Source organism: Bubalus bubalis, chromosome 5 (genome assembly GCF_019923935.1).
Source record: "Bubalus bubalis isolate 160015118507 breed Murrah chromosome 5, NDDB_SH_1, whole genome shotgun sequence".
NCBI classification, from domain to species: domain Eukaryota; kingdom Metazoa; phylum Chordata; class Mammalia; order Artiodactyla; family Bovidae; genus Bubalus; species Bubalus bubalis.
The window spans coordinates 129,211,935-129,227,527 of record NC_059161.1 but is presented as its reverse complement, the minus strand read 5'-3'; the positions used below and the strand labels follow the sequence as shown (position 1 = coordinate 129,227,527).

At 53.2% G+C, this 15,593-nt stretch overlaps 1 protein-coding gene across 4 annotated transcripts in view; it reads left to right on the top strand.

The window, feature by feature from the left end:
- Positions 1 to 15,593, top strand: part of SHANK2 (SH3 and multiple ankyrin repeat domains 2) — a 558,458-nt gene that overhangs the window by 358,049 nt on the left and 184,816 nt on the right. For all 4 annotated transcript variants that reach the window (XM_044943817.2, XM_044943819.2, XM_044943818.2 and 1 more), the window contains one exon: positions 4,097 to 4,172. In XM_044943817.2, the coding sequence (XP_044799752.2) occupies positions 4,097 to 4,172 (76 nt within the window). The remainder of the gene's footprint in view (positions 1 to 4,096; positions 4,173 to 15,593) is intronic.

Below are 15,593 nucleotides of genomic sequence, written 5' to 3'. Positions count from 1 at the left end.
GGGAATGATGTTAATAGTGATGGTGATGATAGGGACGTGGTGAGTGGTGGTGATGAAGATGAGGCTGTGATGACGACGATCAGAGTAACGGTGACGATGGTGGTGGTGGTGGAGATGGTGATGCTCGTGGGGCTGGTGGTGGTGAAGACGGCGGTGGTGTGGTCCTGATGAACGTGCTGGAGAGAGTGAAGATGCTGCTGCTGCTGCGGTCAGGCTGATGGTGGTAGCTCTGGTCACAATGATGGTGATGGAGCCCTTTGCTGTCCCTCAGAGCGGAGTCTCACGGTGTCCAGAATCCAGAGGGCAGGGAATGTCCATGCGGTGGGAGTTGTTCACAAAGCAGTCAGAGATAATATTATCCCCAAAGCTCCCCTTTTCTCTTATAACACAATTGTGGGAGCGGAAGGGAGCCCATTGTTTTTAAGGCCAGATTAAAAACTTGGTAAATCTGGTGTCAGTCTACACCCTTCTCTCTTTTGTCTAAAATTTTCTTGGTCCACAAAATCCCAAACTCTGGGAACCCCTGGCTAGCAGATTTAGAAACGGTCTCTTTCTGAAACATTTGTTTCCTCTGGTAAACACGTGGACATGTACACACACAACACACACACACACACACGTTGACTACACGCTCTGCTCCTGCGACCTGGAACCTCTGACCTCAGCCAGCGGCCGGCACCAGCCAGCTCTCAGAGCCCAGCAGTTCCCTAGACAACCAGCACAGAGGCTGCACGTGGGGCTTAAGCAACAGGAAATAAGCAATTGTAATAACAGTTAACAGCCCATCCCCACAGTCGTTCAATGGTTTCCTGAGCTGCGTTGCTTAACCCCACAAACGGGTTCCAATCCCGCTTATCCTCCAGGGCCTGGGGAGTGTGTTGCCCCACTCGGATGTCACAGGGATGGCCTGGCCAGATGCTCTGCCTGCCCCATGTGCTCCCCTCTCCACTACACAGTTATCTGACTCCTGGGGCCCTCAGCCCAGCCAGCATCCCCACCCCACCCCCAAGATCCTGAGCCCCAGAGAGCAGAGGCCCCACCCCCTCTGAGTCCTTCTAATCTCCACATGTGGGGCACAGGGCCTGGCCTCCAGGTGGACCTGGTGAATGGTAACTAGACGTGGACACGTGCAGGATGCCAGGGAGGAGGATGGGGAGCACCTGGGCACGTGTGGTCTGGCTGCCAAGCATAGCGGACATACGTACAGCCCAGCTGGACCAGTGTCCCCAGGTCCCTCCGACTGTGTGAAGTGTGTTTCTATTTGCTGATTTACAGTGGACTGTTGGGATTAGGTCTGCCAGCTTTGACATCACATGTCTGCCAAGAGTTAGACACCAGAGGTGATACAGAGAGAACTAAGGCCAGATCCCTGCCTTTAAGCACCGAAAGAGCACTCGGCCCTCACCAGGGACCCGTTGGTGTGGTCTGCTGGTTCTCAGCCTGGCCCTGAAGCCCGTCTGCTGGCTGAGGACCCATCCCAGCCCTGCTGTTCAGCTGGTGTGTGCCTTCGCCTCAGCAGTCCTCAGCAGACCCATCTGTAAAGTGGGTCCAGCAGTCTTACCTCCCTCACCAGGCTTCTGTGACCAACAAGTGGGAGCCTGGATGGGCACAAATCGTGACCCAGGGGAGGGACTCGATAGATGTTAGTGAGGACAGAGATGTTACAGACCCAAGTTCTTGGACTCTTTAATCAACAGAAATGGATAAAGAGGCCAGATGAGGATCAGGCCAGGCGTTACTAGGACTCATGGTGCCCCACGAGGGACAGAGAACCAGAAACTCGCTCCCTTGCTGCACTCCAGGGGAGCAAGCTGGTTCCTTAAATGGGGTGAGGGTAGGGGTGGGTCGGTGGGTTGGGCCAAAGGAGTGACTGAGGTGGTCTGCCCACCCCCCCGGTGGTGCCGTGTGCAGAGATCACGCGTGGTACCTGCTTTTGTTCCCCGTTCCTCGGAAGGGGCCGCTGGGCTTTTTGGTCTTTTTGTATCTTGTCCAGAATCTGCCCCAACTGCACACGCACGTGTTTGTTTTCAGTTCCTTTGAGTTTCTCTGTACCTGTCGCTCGAGGAGACGTTTGTCCGGGTGCAAACCTGCGGTGAGGGGTCCCACATCCCAGCCTGTCCCACAGACAGTGATGGCAAAGCAAAGACAGACGCCAAGCGGAGGCGAGTGGCTCACTCCACGGCGAGGACACACGGGGACAGGAAGGGTGGCATGAGATGGGCCAAAAGCAGGGGAGCCACCCTTGGCTGGACTTGGCGGGACGTGCAGAGTGGCACACGTACCCCCTCCCCAGGGGCCATGATGGGCAGATGAGTGGGTACAGGAGCAGCACTTGGAACAGGGCCTGGGACCCAGTCAGTGCTCAGCGTCAGGGAGCGCGATGGGGATGCAGCTGTTACCGAGCTTCAGGGAACTTTAACTTGCGTATCATTGGAGCCTCAGGTGGAGTGATGGGAGAGGCCGGGGGAGCCGAGCCCCAGAGAACCTTTAAGGCAGTGTTAGCTGCTGTGCCACGCAGGTCCCTGGAGTGGAGCACAAGGCAGGACAAGTGCGCTGCCCCCTTTAACAGCTAACGCACAGCGACCCAGGCATTGCTGGGAATCCTGGAGGATCCCATCATCCTCTCGGGCCTGGGAGTCCTAGCTTTGAGCTGGGAGAAGCAGCAAGAGGGTATGGACAGCTCCCTGGCCTCCATAGGAGCCAAGCTTGGAAGGGACACACACACACACCCCTCTCCCCTCCCCCCTGCAGTGGCGTGTGCTCAAGTTCCATTGGTGAGAGCTGGTCACGTGGCCATGCCTGGCTGCGGGGGGTGCTGGGAAATGTAGTCCTAAGTTGGCTACCTGGTCCTCTCGGCCCCCCCAAAGGCAATACCACACTTTATATTAATAGAAGGAGGCGTGTATTTTTGCTGCATCAGCTGCCTCTGGGCCTGAAAGGAGTCAACTGTTATCAGGCATACCCTTCTCAACGCCCTTGCAGTTGTTCACATTTCCACTGGAAATGTGCTTTTGGGTTTGGATAACATTACATTTGCTGTGAAATGTGGGGTCAGGGAGACGGACAACAGAGTTACAAGAGTTTGCATGAGATCTGAGCCATCTTCCTGAAGCAAACCACAAAATTTCTCTGTATTTTTCCCAGGGTTTGGGAAAGAGGGTGTGCAGGAGGTTTGTCCGGGGAAATATCTGAACAATAAGTCAGAAGCAGCCGTATTTCTTGCATTTGTGCTGTTGTGGGTTTTTTCCCTCTCCAGCTCTGAGCTATCAATTAAGTCTAACTACACCATTCTTATAATTTCCCGTGAAATTTACCTCGAAATCTGCTGAGTAAGAGAAGTAAGCAGAGGACTTAATTAGAAACTTAATCATGTTTGTTTGGTTTTTGTTTGTTTTAGGAGAAAGTAATGATAATCAGGGGCTTCCCAGGTGGCATGGTGGTAAAGAATCCACCTGCCAATGCAGGAGACACAAGAGATGCGAGTTCGATCCCTGGGTTGGGAAGATCCCCTGGAGAAGGAAATGGCAACCCACTCCAGTATTCTTGCCTGGGAGATCCCCTGCACAGAGGAGCCTGGGGGGAGCTACAGTCCATGGAGACTCAAAGAGTTGGACACGACTGAGTGACTGAACACACGATAATCAGCAAAATAGCAATAAAGATTCTTTTTTCCCCAAAGCAGTCATCCACAGGTTCTCATATTTGCTGGACGGCTGGGCAGCATCACTTCAGAATACCGTTCTAGCAGATTCCATGTGCCAAGTGGGCTGCCACTGCTCCCACTGCGACCTGCACGGCCTTGTCTTCTTTGCAGAGCACATCCTGCACCACCTGGGGACCCTGGGACTCAGCCTCTACTGGGGACCAGAGCGCGGGACTCTCCAGAAGTCATCCTTGGCATTCATCGGCATCCCCCACAGTTTGCAAAGTTAGGCCACAGAGCAGGGCCTCATCTCTCTCCCAGATCTTTCCCCAGGAGAAGCGGGTCCCACACTTCCGAGGTCAGACAAACGCGGGGGCCCGGCCAGCCTCTCATGGTTTCAGCGTTTGGGGACCGTGACTTTCTAAATGATGTCTCTCTTCCCTCTCTGTGCAGAAACTCGTGCAGACCGCAGCAAGAAACTCTTCCGGCACTACACAGTTGGCTCCTACGACAGCTTTGATGCCTCCAGGTAAGACGTGGTTCCTCCTGCCAGGCCCCCTCCGCTCAAAGATGCTCGTAGGTGTCAGGAAGGCGCTGGACCATCCTGCATGGCGCACTCGGGTCCTTCGTTTCCTTCTGTGTGTCCCCTGTCACCTCGCCCCCCCACCCCTGTGGACATGGGCTGGAATGATGGAGACCACCATCTTCCAGAGGACCCGCTCGAGAAGCGGTCTCTGGGCCACCTGTGGCTTACAGTCGGGCTGGAGCACATGGGTGGGGCAGCCAGGGGAGAGGAGGAGGAGAGCCTGGCCTTGTTTGAGAGGAAGGAGGGACAAGTGGGCAAGATGACCTTACTGGGCTGCAGGAGCCTGGAGGTGGCCCCACGTGGCAGCGTCTTCCTGGGGGACATGAGGGTGCCCTCCGACGTCCACCTCATTTGCATCTTCCCTGCTCCTCCAGCCACTGAGCTGAAGATTTGGTCAGAGGAGGGCTTATCCTGGTGACCTGAAAGCCGGCAGACCTTGCAGGAGGGGCGGGTTTGCTTTCTGGATGCTTCACAAGTGGCTCGTTTGGTTCCTGTAGAGAGCGTTGTGGCACGGGACAGGGGCTCAGATTTTCCAGCAGAAACACACTCGTGTAATGCAGGGAGCCCTTCCTCAGGTCCCTGGCACCCCTGCCTTTTAGCTCTGGGGGCCGTGGAGGTGGCCGGGGTCCTACTGGGCGAGGGGGAGTGCTGTTTTGGACCACGACTCCAAGAAGAGCTGAGAACGAGCAGCACTTCTGGCCCGTGTGCCCGCCGCTGCGCCAGCTTCCCTGGCTCTGACTGTCCCCAGGCGCGGAGTTTCTCTGTCCCCCCACCCAGACTAAGGGTTCTTACTGGACGAGGCGGGGGCGGGGGCTCAGTGAGGACCAGCCTGGGAAGTAGAGGAGGCAGGGCACACGCTCGCGCTCCGTCTCGCCAGACGGCCAAGCGGGGGCCCCGTCTGGAGTTCCCTGCCCACCTCACATCCTGAGAAGTTCCGGGCTGGGGAAGGATCCGGACTCCCTGCCCTTGGTTCTCCCCGGACTCTCTCAGGGGGTCTTAATGCTCGTCTGCCTGCCGAGGGGTGGAACCTGGTTTCGTGTGTTTGTTTATACTGAGTTAAAATTTCCATAACCTAGCAATGGCAACCCAGTCCAGTACTCTTGCCTGGAAAACCCCATGGACAGAGGGGCCTGCTGGGGCTACAGTCCGTGGAGTTACAGAGTTGGATACGACTTAGCATCACCTTTATCTGGTTACAAAGCATTTCTGTTGCCCCGAAAAGAAGCCCCCTGACCCATGAAGCAGTCTCCATCCTTCCCTGCCCCACGCCCCTGCAGCCACCAGTCCGCTTTCTGTCGCTGAGGATTTGCCTGTTCTGGACATCTCCGGAAATGGAAGCCTACGGTGTGCGGCCTCTGCGAGTGGCTTCTTTACTTGGTGGAATATTTTCAAGGTTCGCCCATGCTGTAGCCTGTGTCAGCGCTCCATCCCTTTTTTTCTGTAATTTTTTATTGAGGTGAAATACAAGTGGGCTTCCCTGAGAGCTCAGTTGGTAAAGAATCTGCCTGCAATGCAGGAGACCCTGGTTCGATTCCTGGGTCAGAAAGATCCGCTGGAGAAGGCATAGGCTACCCACTGCAGAATTCTTGGGCTTCCCTGGTGGTTCAGCTGGTGAAGAATCCTCCTGCAATGCGGGAGACCTGGGTTCAATCCCTGAGTTGGGAGGATCCCCTGAAGAAGGGAAAAGCTACCCATTCTCCAGTACTCTAGCCTGGAGAATTTCATGGACTGTACAGTCCATGGCGTCGCAAAGAGTCGGACACAATTGAGCAACATTCACTTTCAGTGCAAAATGCAAGTAACATAAAATTTACCATCATAACCGTGTGTGAGTGTGTAGCTCAGTGGCATCAGGTACATTCACATTGCTGTCGTTCAGGCACTCAGTCGTGTCTGACTCTTTGCGACCCCATGGACTGCAGCACGCCAGGCCTCCTGTTCTCGCCGTCTCCCGGAGCTTGCTCAGACGCATGTCCTTTGAGTCAGTGACACCGTCATAACCGTGTCTGAGCGCACAGCTCAGTGGCATCAGGTACATTCACGTTGCTCTGCAGCAGTTACTGCCATCCATTGCCAGAAAATTGTCATCTTCCCAACCTGACCCTCTGTCCCCATTAAACATTCACTCCCCACCCCTCCCCCAGCTCATGCCCCCCACCATCCTGCTTTCTGTCTCTAAGAATCTGACCGCTGTAGGGGCCTCCCTGTAAGTGGAATCACACACTATTTGTCGTTTTATGTCTGCTGCTTTCACAGAGCATAATGTCCTCAAGGTCCATCTGTGTCATGCCAGGTGTCAGAATAGCCTTCCTTTTTGAGGCTGAATAATATCGCGTCGTGGGGAGGGACCACGTATCCATTCATCCGTGGATGGGCACTTGAGCTGCTTCTACCTTCCGGCTGTTGTAAATAGGCTGCTGTGGACACTTGTGTACAAGTGTTTGTTTGAACACCTGCTTCCAGTTCTTTTCTGTGTCTACCTCGGCCGGGAGCTGCTGGTTTCAGTGTTGCCCTGTCCCAGCCTCCCTTCTCTCATAAACAAGATGTGCTGGAACAGAAATGGGATTCCAAGCAGAGTAGCCAGCCCCCTCTTTCAGAGGGCTTTCGGGCTCTTCAGACCTTGCTGAGACTGCCCACCTCCTGACCCTAAAAGCCCAGGCTGTGATCCTCAGCTTGGCCGCCAGCACAGTCCAGAAAGTGTGCTCAGAGAAGCGATGGTTTCCAGGGAGTCAGGCCCCTGGCTTCTGCTGATGAGTCTCTATCTGGGTCAGATGAGTTGTTTGTGCCTTAGCAGGAGGCCGCCCGCCAAAGTGGACCCTGGGCCCATGGTCACGGTCAGCACACTGTCACACTTGGCTTCCATTCTAGCAGGGAGGGGTGCCTGAGGCTCCAAAAAAACTCCGGGAGCTGTTGCCATGGTGACTTGGAGGGCTGTCCAGGCTGGGAGTGGGGCTTTGAGGGAAGGGGGCCTCTGAGAGCTGGGAGGGCTGGGCGTGGCTCATCCACAGGCTGTGGCCTTGGCAGAGCTGTGTCCCCACGAGATCCGTCACCAGCAGAGAGTAGCCAGCAGGCCACCCTCCGCATGTGTGTGTGTGTGTGTGTGTGAGAAGGTGGGTGTGTACACGCACTCAGCGCTTGAGATGGGCTCGGCTGCTTCCCCACAGAGGTGCCGTGGAAGGGCCTGACCTGATTGAGCTTGGAGGAGAGAAGACCCTGGGGCTGGGCGGTCTGGGCCATGTGTTCTGTGACTGAGACCAGGTCCAGAGAGCAGCAGGGATGTCTACTGTAGCTCAGCGAGCAGAGGACGTGTGGAGCCATCCTGGCTATTGAGCGACAGCACAGAGCCTCCCCCCATCTAGGGAGGAAGTCAAGCAGGGTGGGCATCGTCTTGGTGGAATGTCACAGAAGCCTGGACCAGATGACCTCCGAGACGGGGGCCAGGTCAGCATCCCCGTTTTGGCCGCAGATGAAGGCTTGGGTTCTCCCTGTGTGCTGAGTACCTGTTGTGGCCCAGTACCCGGGATCGCAGAGGAGGAGGACTGTGGGCCACACCTGGGTCATATGGTGGCTGCTGAGCAGATGGCAGAAGCTCTGGCCTTGACCGCACTTTGGAAGCCAGCCCTCCTTCCCTGCAAGGAGGAGTCACACAGGCCCCACGTGGGCCCCACGTGACGTGGTGTTGCCACGAAAGAAATCAGAATGACGATCGTTCTGTTAACTTCCTGCCACGTGCCAGCCGCCTCGCATGGATCACGGCACCCCGACCGGTGACCCTGCCACCCACCTGCAGCACTGGTGTTGTCTCCACTTGGCAGGACCCTGGAGAGGAGATGGCGGGGGTGGGGGGCAAGTTAGGGACCTGGCGCTCAGCCACGCGAGTGTCTGAGCATCAAGAGTACACAGCCCATGCCTTCAGCACCTCTTCTCCCGGGGTGAAGCTGTTACTGCCCTGGGCCGGCCCAGGGACCAGCCTGGAATTGAGCAAGATGGGTGAGGGTGAGAGGCCAGATTTCCCATCAGGACAGAACCACTGCCCCGTGGTGGGTGTTGGGAGGTGGGAGCAGTGGCGTTGCCTTGGTTACCACAGCACCTCGGAGCTTTTCCATAAAGGACGCAGGGGCCCACCTGTGGGATCCTGCCGTGGGCCCCAGCTGACCTTATCCAGACCGTGAGCTTGGCAAAGGCATTGGAGGGCGGGCAGTGAGGCAGCCTGGGGCCCCTGGGTGCCATCGTCTCCCAGGCCTGGCAGGGGCAGCTCCGGAGTGGATGTTGAAGTGAGAGGCTGACCTCTGGTCCTCTGGGTGAGCGGCAAAGAGCGTCCGGGGGCTTGCATGCCGTAGTGTGGCCTCACACCAGCTGGGCACTTGTTAGCCCGCTTCCAGATTCACGTTAGACGCAGAGGTCTTGGGGGCTGCTGCAGCCTCCGGGGCGGTTACCCACGGTGGCCTGGACTGGTGGCTCGGGGCTCAGGCCTCCCCTCGCAGATGCAGATGTGATGAAAGAAAATGCCACGGGAAGCAAGACTCAATGGAGACAGTTTCTGAATCAGTCAGGAGGTTTCTCCCCTTCCCACCCCCTCTTATGTCAGAAACTTGACTCGGAGACTCAGAGCTGAGAGTGCAAGGGTGGAGACGCACCCGGTCATGGTTTAACGTGTCTGGTTGCTCGAGCTGATTCCCGCCTCAGATTCCCTGCCATCTACCCATCCTGCACATGATAGAAAGATCTAGAAATGTGGACACGTGTCCAGGTCAGAAGGCAGAGGATGTGGGGCCATTTCTACAACAGAACCTTAAGGTAGTTCAATGTCATATTTTAAAACACTTCTCAATGCAGGAAATAGCGTCTGAAGTTCTCGGTGTCCTTAAATTGGATCCCCAGCCTAATTAGGGTGGGGCATCCAGGGGAGGTCTATCTGGGAGAAGCAGGGGGACCCCAGCGTCTCACCCCAGGACAATTAGACTGCATCTGTCCATCCACCCATCTCCCCGCCAGATACGCATCCGTCCAACTACCTGTCCACTCTGCCAAACAGCCAGCTAGCTGTCTTCCCAGCCATCTACCCATCCATCCAACCACCCAACCACCTACCCGTCCATCCATGCATCCACCCATCCAACCATCCATCCATCCAACCACCCACCCACCCATCCATCCAACCACCCATGTGTCCATCCATCCAACCACCCACCCGTTCATCCACCCACCCACCCACCCATCCATTTGCCCATTCATCCCCTCCATCCCTTTGTCCATCTATCAGCCAACACTCATCAAAACCGAACTATTCAGGATGTTAAAGATATGGGAGTAAACAGGACAAGCTCAGTCTCTGACCTCATGTAGCTAAAAGTCTATTTAGTGAAGAGAACAACAAGCTGAACAAATAAATAAGCCAAAAAAAAAAAAAAAACCCTCTTTGTGGTTATGCTGTGAAGCGAATCAGTGGTACCATCAGGCAGCCTCTTGGGCAGGCTGCGGAAGGCTCACTCTGGCTCGGGAGCCAGCGAAGGGCTCTCAGAGGAAGTGACTTTTGAGCTGAAACCTGCGTTGTTATTGTTTAGCTGCTAAGTCACGTCTGACTCTGTGCGACCCCATGCACTGTAGCCCGTCAGGCTCCTCTGTCCATGGGATGCTCCAGACAAGAATACTGGAGTGGGTTGCCATTTCCTCCTCCAAGGGATCTTCCCGACCTGGGGATCAAACCCGTGTCTCCTACCTCTCCTGCATTGGCAGGTGGGTTCTTGACCACTGAGCCAACTGCGGGGGAGCCCATGAAGACTGAGGAGGGTCAGCAAACGCAGAAACACTGGGGTGAAAAGAGCCTGATGGCGGCAGAGAGGACGAGTTCAGGGCAGACCTGGGGCTTCGTGCAAGGAGTGTGTGTTCCTCACACTTGCAGCAGGGGAGACTGGAGGGCTCCAAGCCCAAGAGGGACGTGGTCTGGTCCACTTGGTCGCAGGAAAGCAGAGGATGAATGGACGAGTTCTGAGACCTTCGCCGCCATCCTGGTGTGGTCTGGCAATGGTGGGTTGGGCTGGGGAGGAGGTGGGGTGGAAGGGTGGGTGGAGTCAAGGGACAGGGTGACGCTGGAGTGGATGGGCCACGCCGAGGCCTGGAGGTGGGAGTGACGGACAGCAGGGTGGGGGTCCAGGGGCCCTCCCCCTTCCCTTGGGCTTTACAAGGAGGGGCCCCCGGAGGTAAGGGGGTCAGACCCAGTCCCTCCAGCAGCTCTGCCGCACGGGCAGCTTCTCACCTGTTCAGAAGGATCATGCTCACAAACGAGGGTCTCCGAAGGTGCTCGATTTCATTGTTCATCCCCCTTAGTGAGACCAATTTGCTCTTAGAGATTGAATTAGCAGGGTGGCCAATCTTGCCTGTTCACCAGTTGAACATCACCGTCCGCAGCTACTTATTTTCATGGCTTTCAGACATCATAGTCCAATTTTTATCTTTTGAAAATGGTAATTGGAAATAGATACACACGTTAAAAAATTCAACATGCCCACAAGTGCTACAGAATGCAGAGTGCGCCTGCCTCTCATCCTTACCACGCAGCCGATTCTCTCCCTGGGGAGAGCCTCCGTTACTGGTTTCCTGAGGCTCTTTCTAGAGATGTTCTCTGAGTACGTGCATACTGCATGCATACTCAGTCACTTCAGTCGTGTCTGAGTCTTTGAGACCCCATGACTGTAGCCCACCAGGCTCCTCTGTCCATGGGATTCTCCAGGCAAGAATACTGGAGTGGATTGCCATTTCCTCCTCCAGGGGATCTTCCTGACTCAGGGATCGAACCTGCGTCTCCTGCCCCTCCTGCGTTGGCAGGCAGATTCTTTACCACTTGAGCCGCCTGGGAAGCCCCAGGCGGTGCATATTGTCTGAAGCCTTTTAAAGCCCTTGAAAATAGGGCATCCTGAGTCTTCAATCTGACTTTCCAACCAAGTCCCTGTGTGACCTTGGGCAACTCGCTGTCCAGCTCGGTGCCTCGGTCCCTGACCCGCCCCCCCACCTGGCTCACAAAGTGCAGATCATGCTCCTGACTCGTGCTGGATCCCCAGCAGTGTTCATGTCAGGATGAATGAGAAGATATGTGTTTGGTGCTTGCAGCTCCTTCGAAGCATGTGCTATATAAATCCAGAGGGATGCTGGATGTGGACGCGTGTGTGGGTAGCTGGCTTTCCTTTGAAACCCTAGCTCTGTGTTCTGGAAGGCTGCCTCGGTGTGTAGGTAGTAAGAACTGAATGGCAAGAGGCACTGATTTTCCCCCATTCTGCCTCCACCATCATTTTATATTTCTCCATCTTTTATTATTCCTTAGACTCAAGAAGGAGGGATCAATCTCTGAGGATGTGCGCTCGCTAGATTCATAAGGAAAAAACACTCTTGTTCTCCTCTTTCTTAATTGATGACTGGACCCAGGAGTTGGATATGGAGCCCTTGGGGCAGCTCCTTTGGGAGAGGGAAAGAGGTAGTTTTACTTTTTAGTCAATACTTATATGTATTTTTAATTTTTGAGTTTGTACACATCTGTATTTTTGTGTGCATGCATAAGTGCTCGGTCCTGTCAGACCCTTTGCGACCCCGTGGACTGTAGCCCACCAGGCTCCTCTGTCCATGGGATTTCCCAGACAAAAATACTCAAGTGCGTTGCCATTTCCTTCTCCAGGGGATCTTCCCAATCCAGGGATCAAACAAGCATCTCCTGTGTCTCCTGTATTGGCAGGCAGATTCTTTACCACTGCACCACGTGGGAATCTCTACATTTAAAAATTTTTTAATGACCTATTTCTTTTGTAATTTTGTGAAACCAAGGAAGAGTTGAGTGGCTCTAAGGCACAGGCAAAGTCAGAAGTCACTCCAACTGCGTGTCCCCGCCCTCCCATCTCCCTCTTCCAGGATGGTCGCCTTCGTACATAAGGCAGCTGGGAGCCAGGTCTCCATCGGCACCAGTCCCAGCCCCAGGGAACATGCCCTGGTCTAAGTCGGTTGTGAAGGGAAAGTCCTGTCTGACTCTTTGTGACCCAATAGAATATACGGTCCATGGCATTCTCCAGGCCAGAGTACTGGAGTGGGTAGCCTTTCCCTTCTCCAGGGGATCTTCCCAACACAGGAATAGAACCCAGGTCTCCCACACTGCAGGTGGATTCCTTACCAGCTGAGCCACAAGGGAAGCCCAAGAATACTGGAGTGGGTAGCCTTTCCCTTCTCCGGCAGATCTTCCCAATCCAGTGATCAAGCCCAGGTCTCCCACATTGCAGGTGGATTCTTTACCAGCTGAGTCACCAGGGAAGCCCGTAAAGTGAAAGTCACTCAGTCGTGTCTGACTCTTTGCGACCCCAGGGACTATATAGTCCATGGAGTTCTCCAGGCCACAATACTGGAGTGGGTAACCTTTCCCTCCACCAGGGGATCTTCCCAACCCAGGGATCAAACCCAGGTCTCCTACATTGCAGGCGGATTCCTTACCAGCTGAGCCACAAGGGAAGTCCTGAACCTATTGTGATTCTGCACAAGCGCTCTTTTCTGCGGTCTGGCCCCTCCTCCCTTTCTCCCCTCTCTCCTCCTCACCCAATTCATCACAAGGGACTGAGCAGCCTACCCTCCTCCCCACCCCCACCACTGCAAGTTGGCCCCCAGCACCTGTCCACTCCACTGTCTGACAGCCCAGGAGACCCGCTCCTTTCTCTCAGGCTAAGATTTTCCCTCCTTCACAGATTTTGCCTCAGGCGCTACATACGTATAACAAAATAAGTCACCAATTTAACTGAATCACAAGGCAGGGCTGGAAAAGGAAGGAAGTATTGTCTTTCCACCTCCCCCAGCCTCACCCACACAGCCCCACATGGCAGAGTCAGTCAGTCAGTTCTCTCCCTCAGTCGTGTCCAACTCTTTGTGACCCCATGGACTGCAGGACGCCAGGCTTTCCTGTCCATCACCAACTCCTGGAGCTTACTCAAACTCATGTCTGTCGAGTCGGTGATGCGATCCACCCATCTCATCCTCTGTCATCCCCTTCTCCTCCTGCCTTCAATCTTTCCCAGCATCAGGGTCTTTTCCAATGACTCAGCTCTTCACATCAGGTGGCCAAAGGATTGGAGTTTCAGCTTCAGCACTAGTCGTTCCAGTGAATATTCAGGACTGATCTCCTTTAGGATTGATTGGTTGGATCTCCTTGCAGTCCAAGGGTCTCTCAAGAGTCTTCTCCAACACCACAGTTCAAAAATCAATTCTTTACTGCTCAGCTTTCTTTATGGGCCAATTCTCACATGCATTCATGACTGCTGGAAAACCCATAGCTTTGACTAGATGGACCTTTGTTGGCGAAGTCATGTCTCTGCTTTTTAATATGCTGTCTAGGTTGGTCATAGCTTTTGTTTCAAGGGGCAAGTGTCTTTTAATTTCATGGCTGCAGTCACCATCTGCAGTGATTTTGGAGCCCCAAAAAGTAAAGTCAGCCACTGTTTCCACTGTGTCCCCATCTATTTGCCATGAAGTGATGGGACTGGATGCCATGATCTTAGTTTTTTGAATGTTGAGTTTTAAGCCAGCTTTTTCACTCTCCTCTTTCACTTTCATCAAGAGGCTCTTTAATTCCTCTTTGCTTTCAGCCATAAGGGTGGTGTCATCTGCATATCTGAGGTTATTAATATTTATCCCAGCAATCTTGATTCCAGCTTGTGTTTCATCCAGCCCAACATTTCACTTGATGTACTCTGCGTATAAGTTAAACAAGCAGGGTGACAATATACAGCCTTGAGGCACTCCTTTCCCAATTTGGAACCAGTCTGTTGCTCCATGTCTAATTCTAACTGTTGCTTCTTGACCTGTATACAGATTTTTCAGGAGGTAGGTCAGGTGGTCTGGTATTCCCATCTCTTGAAAAATTTTCGTTTGTTGTGATCCACACAGTCAAAGACTTTGGCGTAGTCAATAAAATAGTAGATGTTTTTCTGAAACTCTCTTGGTTTTTCTATGATCCAACGAATGTTGGCAATTTGATCTCTGGTTCCTCTGCCTTTTCTAAATCCAGCTTGAACATTTGGAAGTTCTTGGTTCACATACTATTGAAGCCTAGCTTAGAGAATTTTGAGCATTACTTTGCTAGTGTGTGAGATGAGTGTAATTGTGCGGTAGTTTGAGCATTCTTTGGCATTGCCTTTCTTTGGGACTGGAATGAAAACTGACCTTTTCCATTCCTGTGGCCATTGCTGAGTTTTCCAAATTTGCTGGCATATTGAGTGTAGCACTTTCACAGCATCATCTTTTAGGATTTGAAATAGCTCAACTAGAATTCTGTCATCTCTACTAGCTCTGTTCATAGTGATGCTTTCTAAGGCCCATTTGACTTCTCACTCCAGAATGTCTTTCTCTAGGTGAGTGATCACACCATCGTGGTTATCTGGGTCATGAAGATCTTTTTTGTATAGTTCTGTGTATTCTTGCCACCTCTTCTTAATATCTTCTGCTTCTGTTAGGTCCATACAATTTCTGTCCTTTATCAAGCCCATCTTTGCATGAAATGTTCCCTTGGTATCTCTAATTTTCTTGAAATCTGTAGTCTTTTCCATTCTATTGTTTTTCTCTATTTTTTTGCATTGATCACTGAGGAAGGCTTTCTTATCACTCCTTGCTATTCTTTGGAACTCTGCATTCAGATGGGTGTATCTTTCCTTTTCTCCTTTGCCTTTCACTTCTCTTCCTTTCTCAGCTATTTGTAAGGCCTCCTCAGACAGCCACTTTGCCTTTTTGCATTTCTTTTTCTTGGCGATGGTCTTGATCACTGCCTCCTGTGCAATGTCACAAACCTCTGTCCATAGTTCTTCAGGCACTCTGTCTATTAGATCTAATCCCTTGAATCTATTTGTCACTTCCACTGTATAGTAAGGGATTTGATTAGGTCGTGCCTGAACGGTCTGGTGATTCCCCTACTCTCTTCAGTATAAGTCTGAATCTTGGCAGAGAGACGGTTTTCACTTCATACTCCTGATGGTTACTGCTCCAACTCTCCCGTTACCCGCTCTGTCTTAATTGTATGAGTGTGTTCCATCGCTCAGTCATGTCCAAGTCTTTGCGACCCCATGGACTGTAGCCTGCCAGGCTCCTCTGTCCATGGGGATTCTCCAGGTAAGAATACTGGAGTGGGTTGTCATTTCCTACTCCAGGGGGTCTTCCAGACCCAAGGATCGAACCCGTGTCTCTTACGTCTCCTGCATTGGCAGGTGGGTTCTTTAACACTAGCGCCACCTGGCATGTCCATGTCTTCATTGAACAATGTAAAGCGTCATTCCTATAAAAGCGGAGGCTTTCATCTATCTACGCCTCTTCTCCCCAGTTTTGAATAGTCACTGTTGATCTGCTGATTAC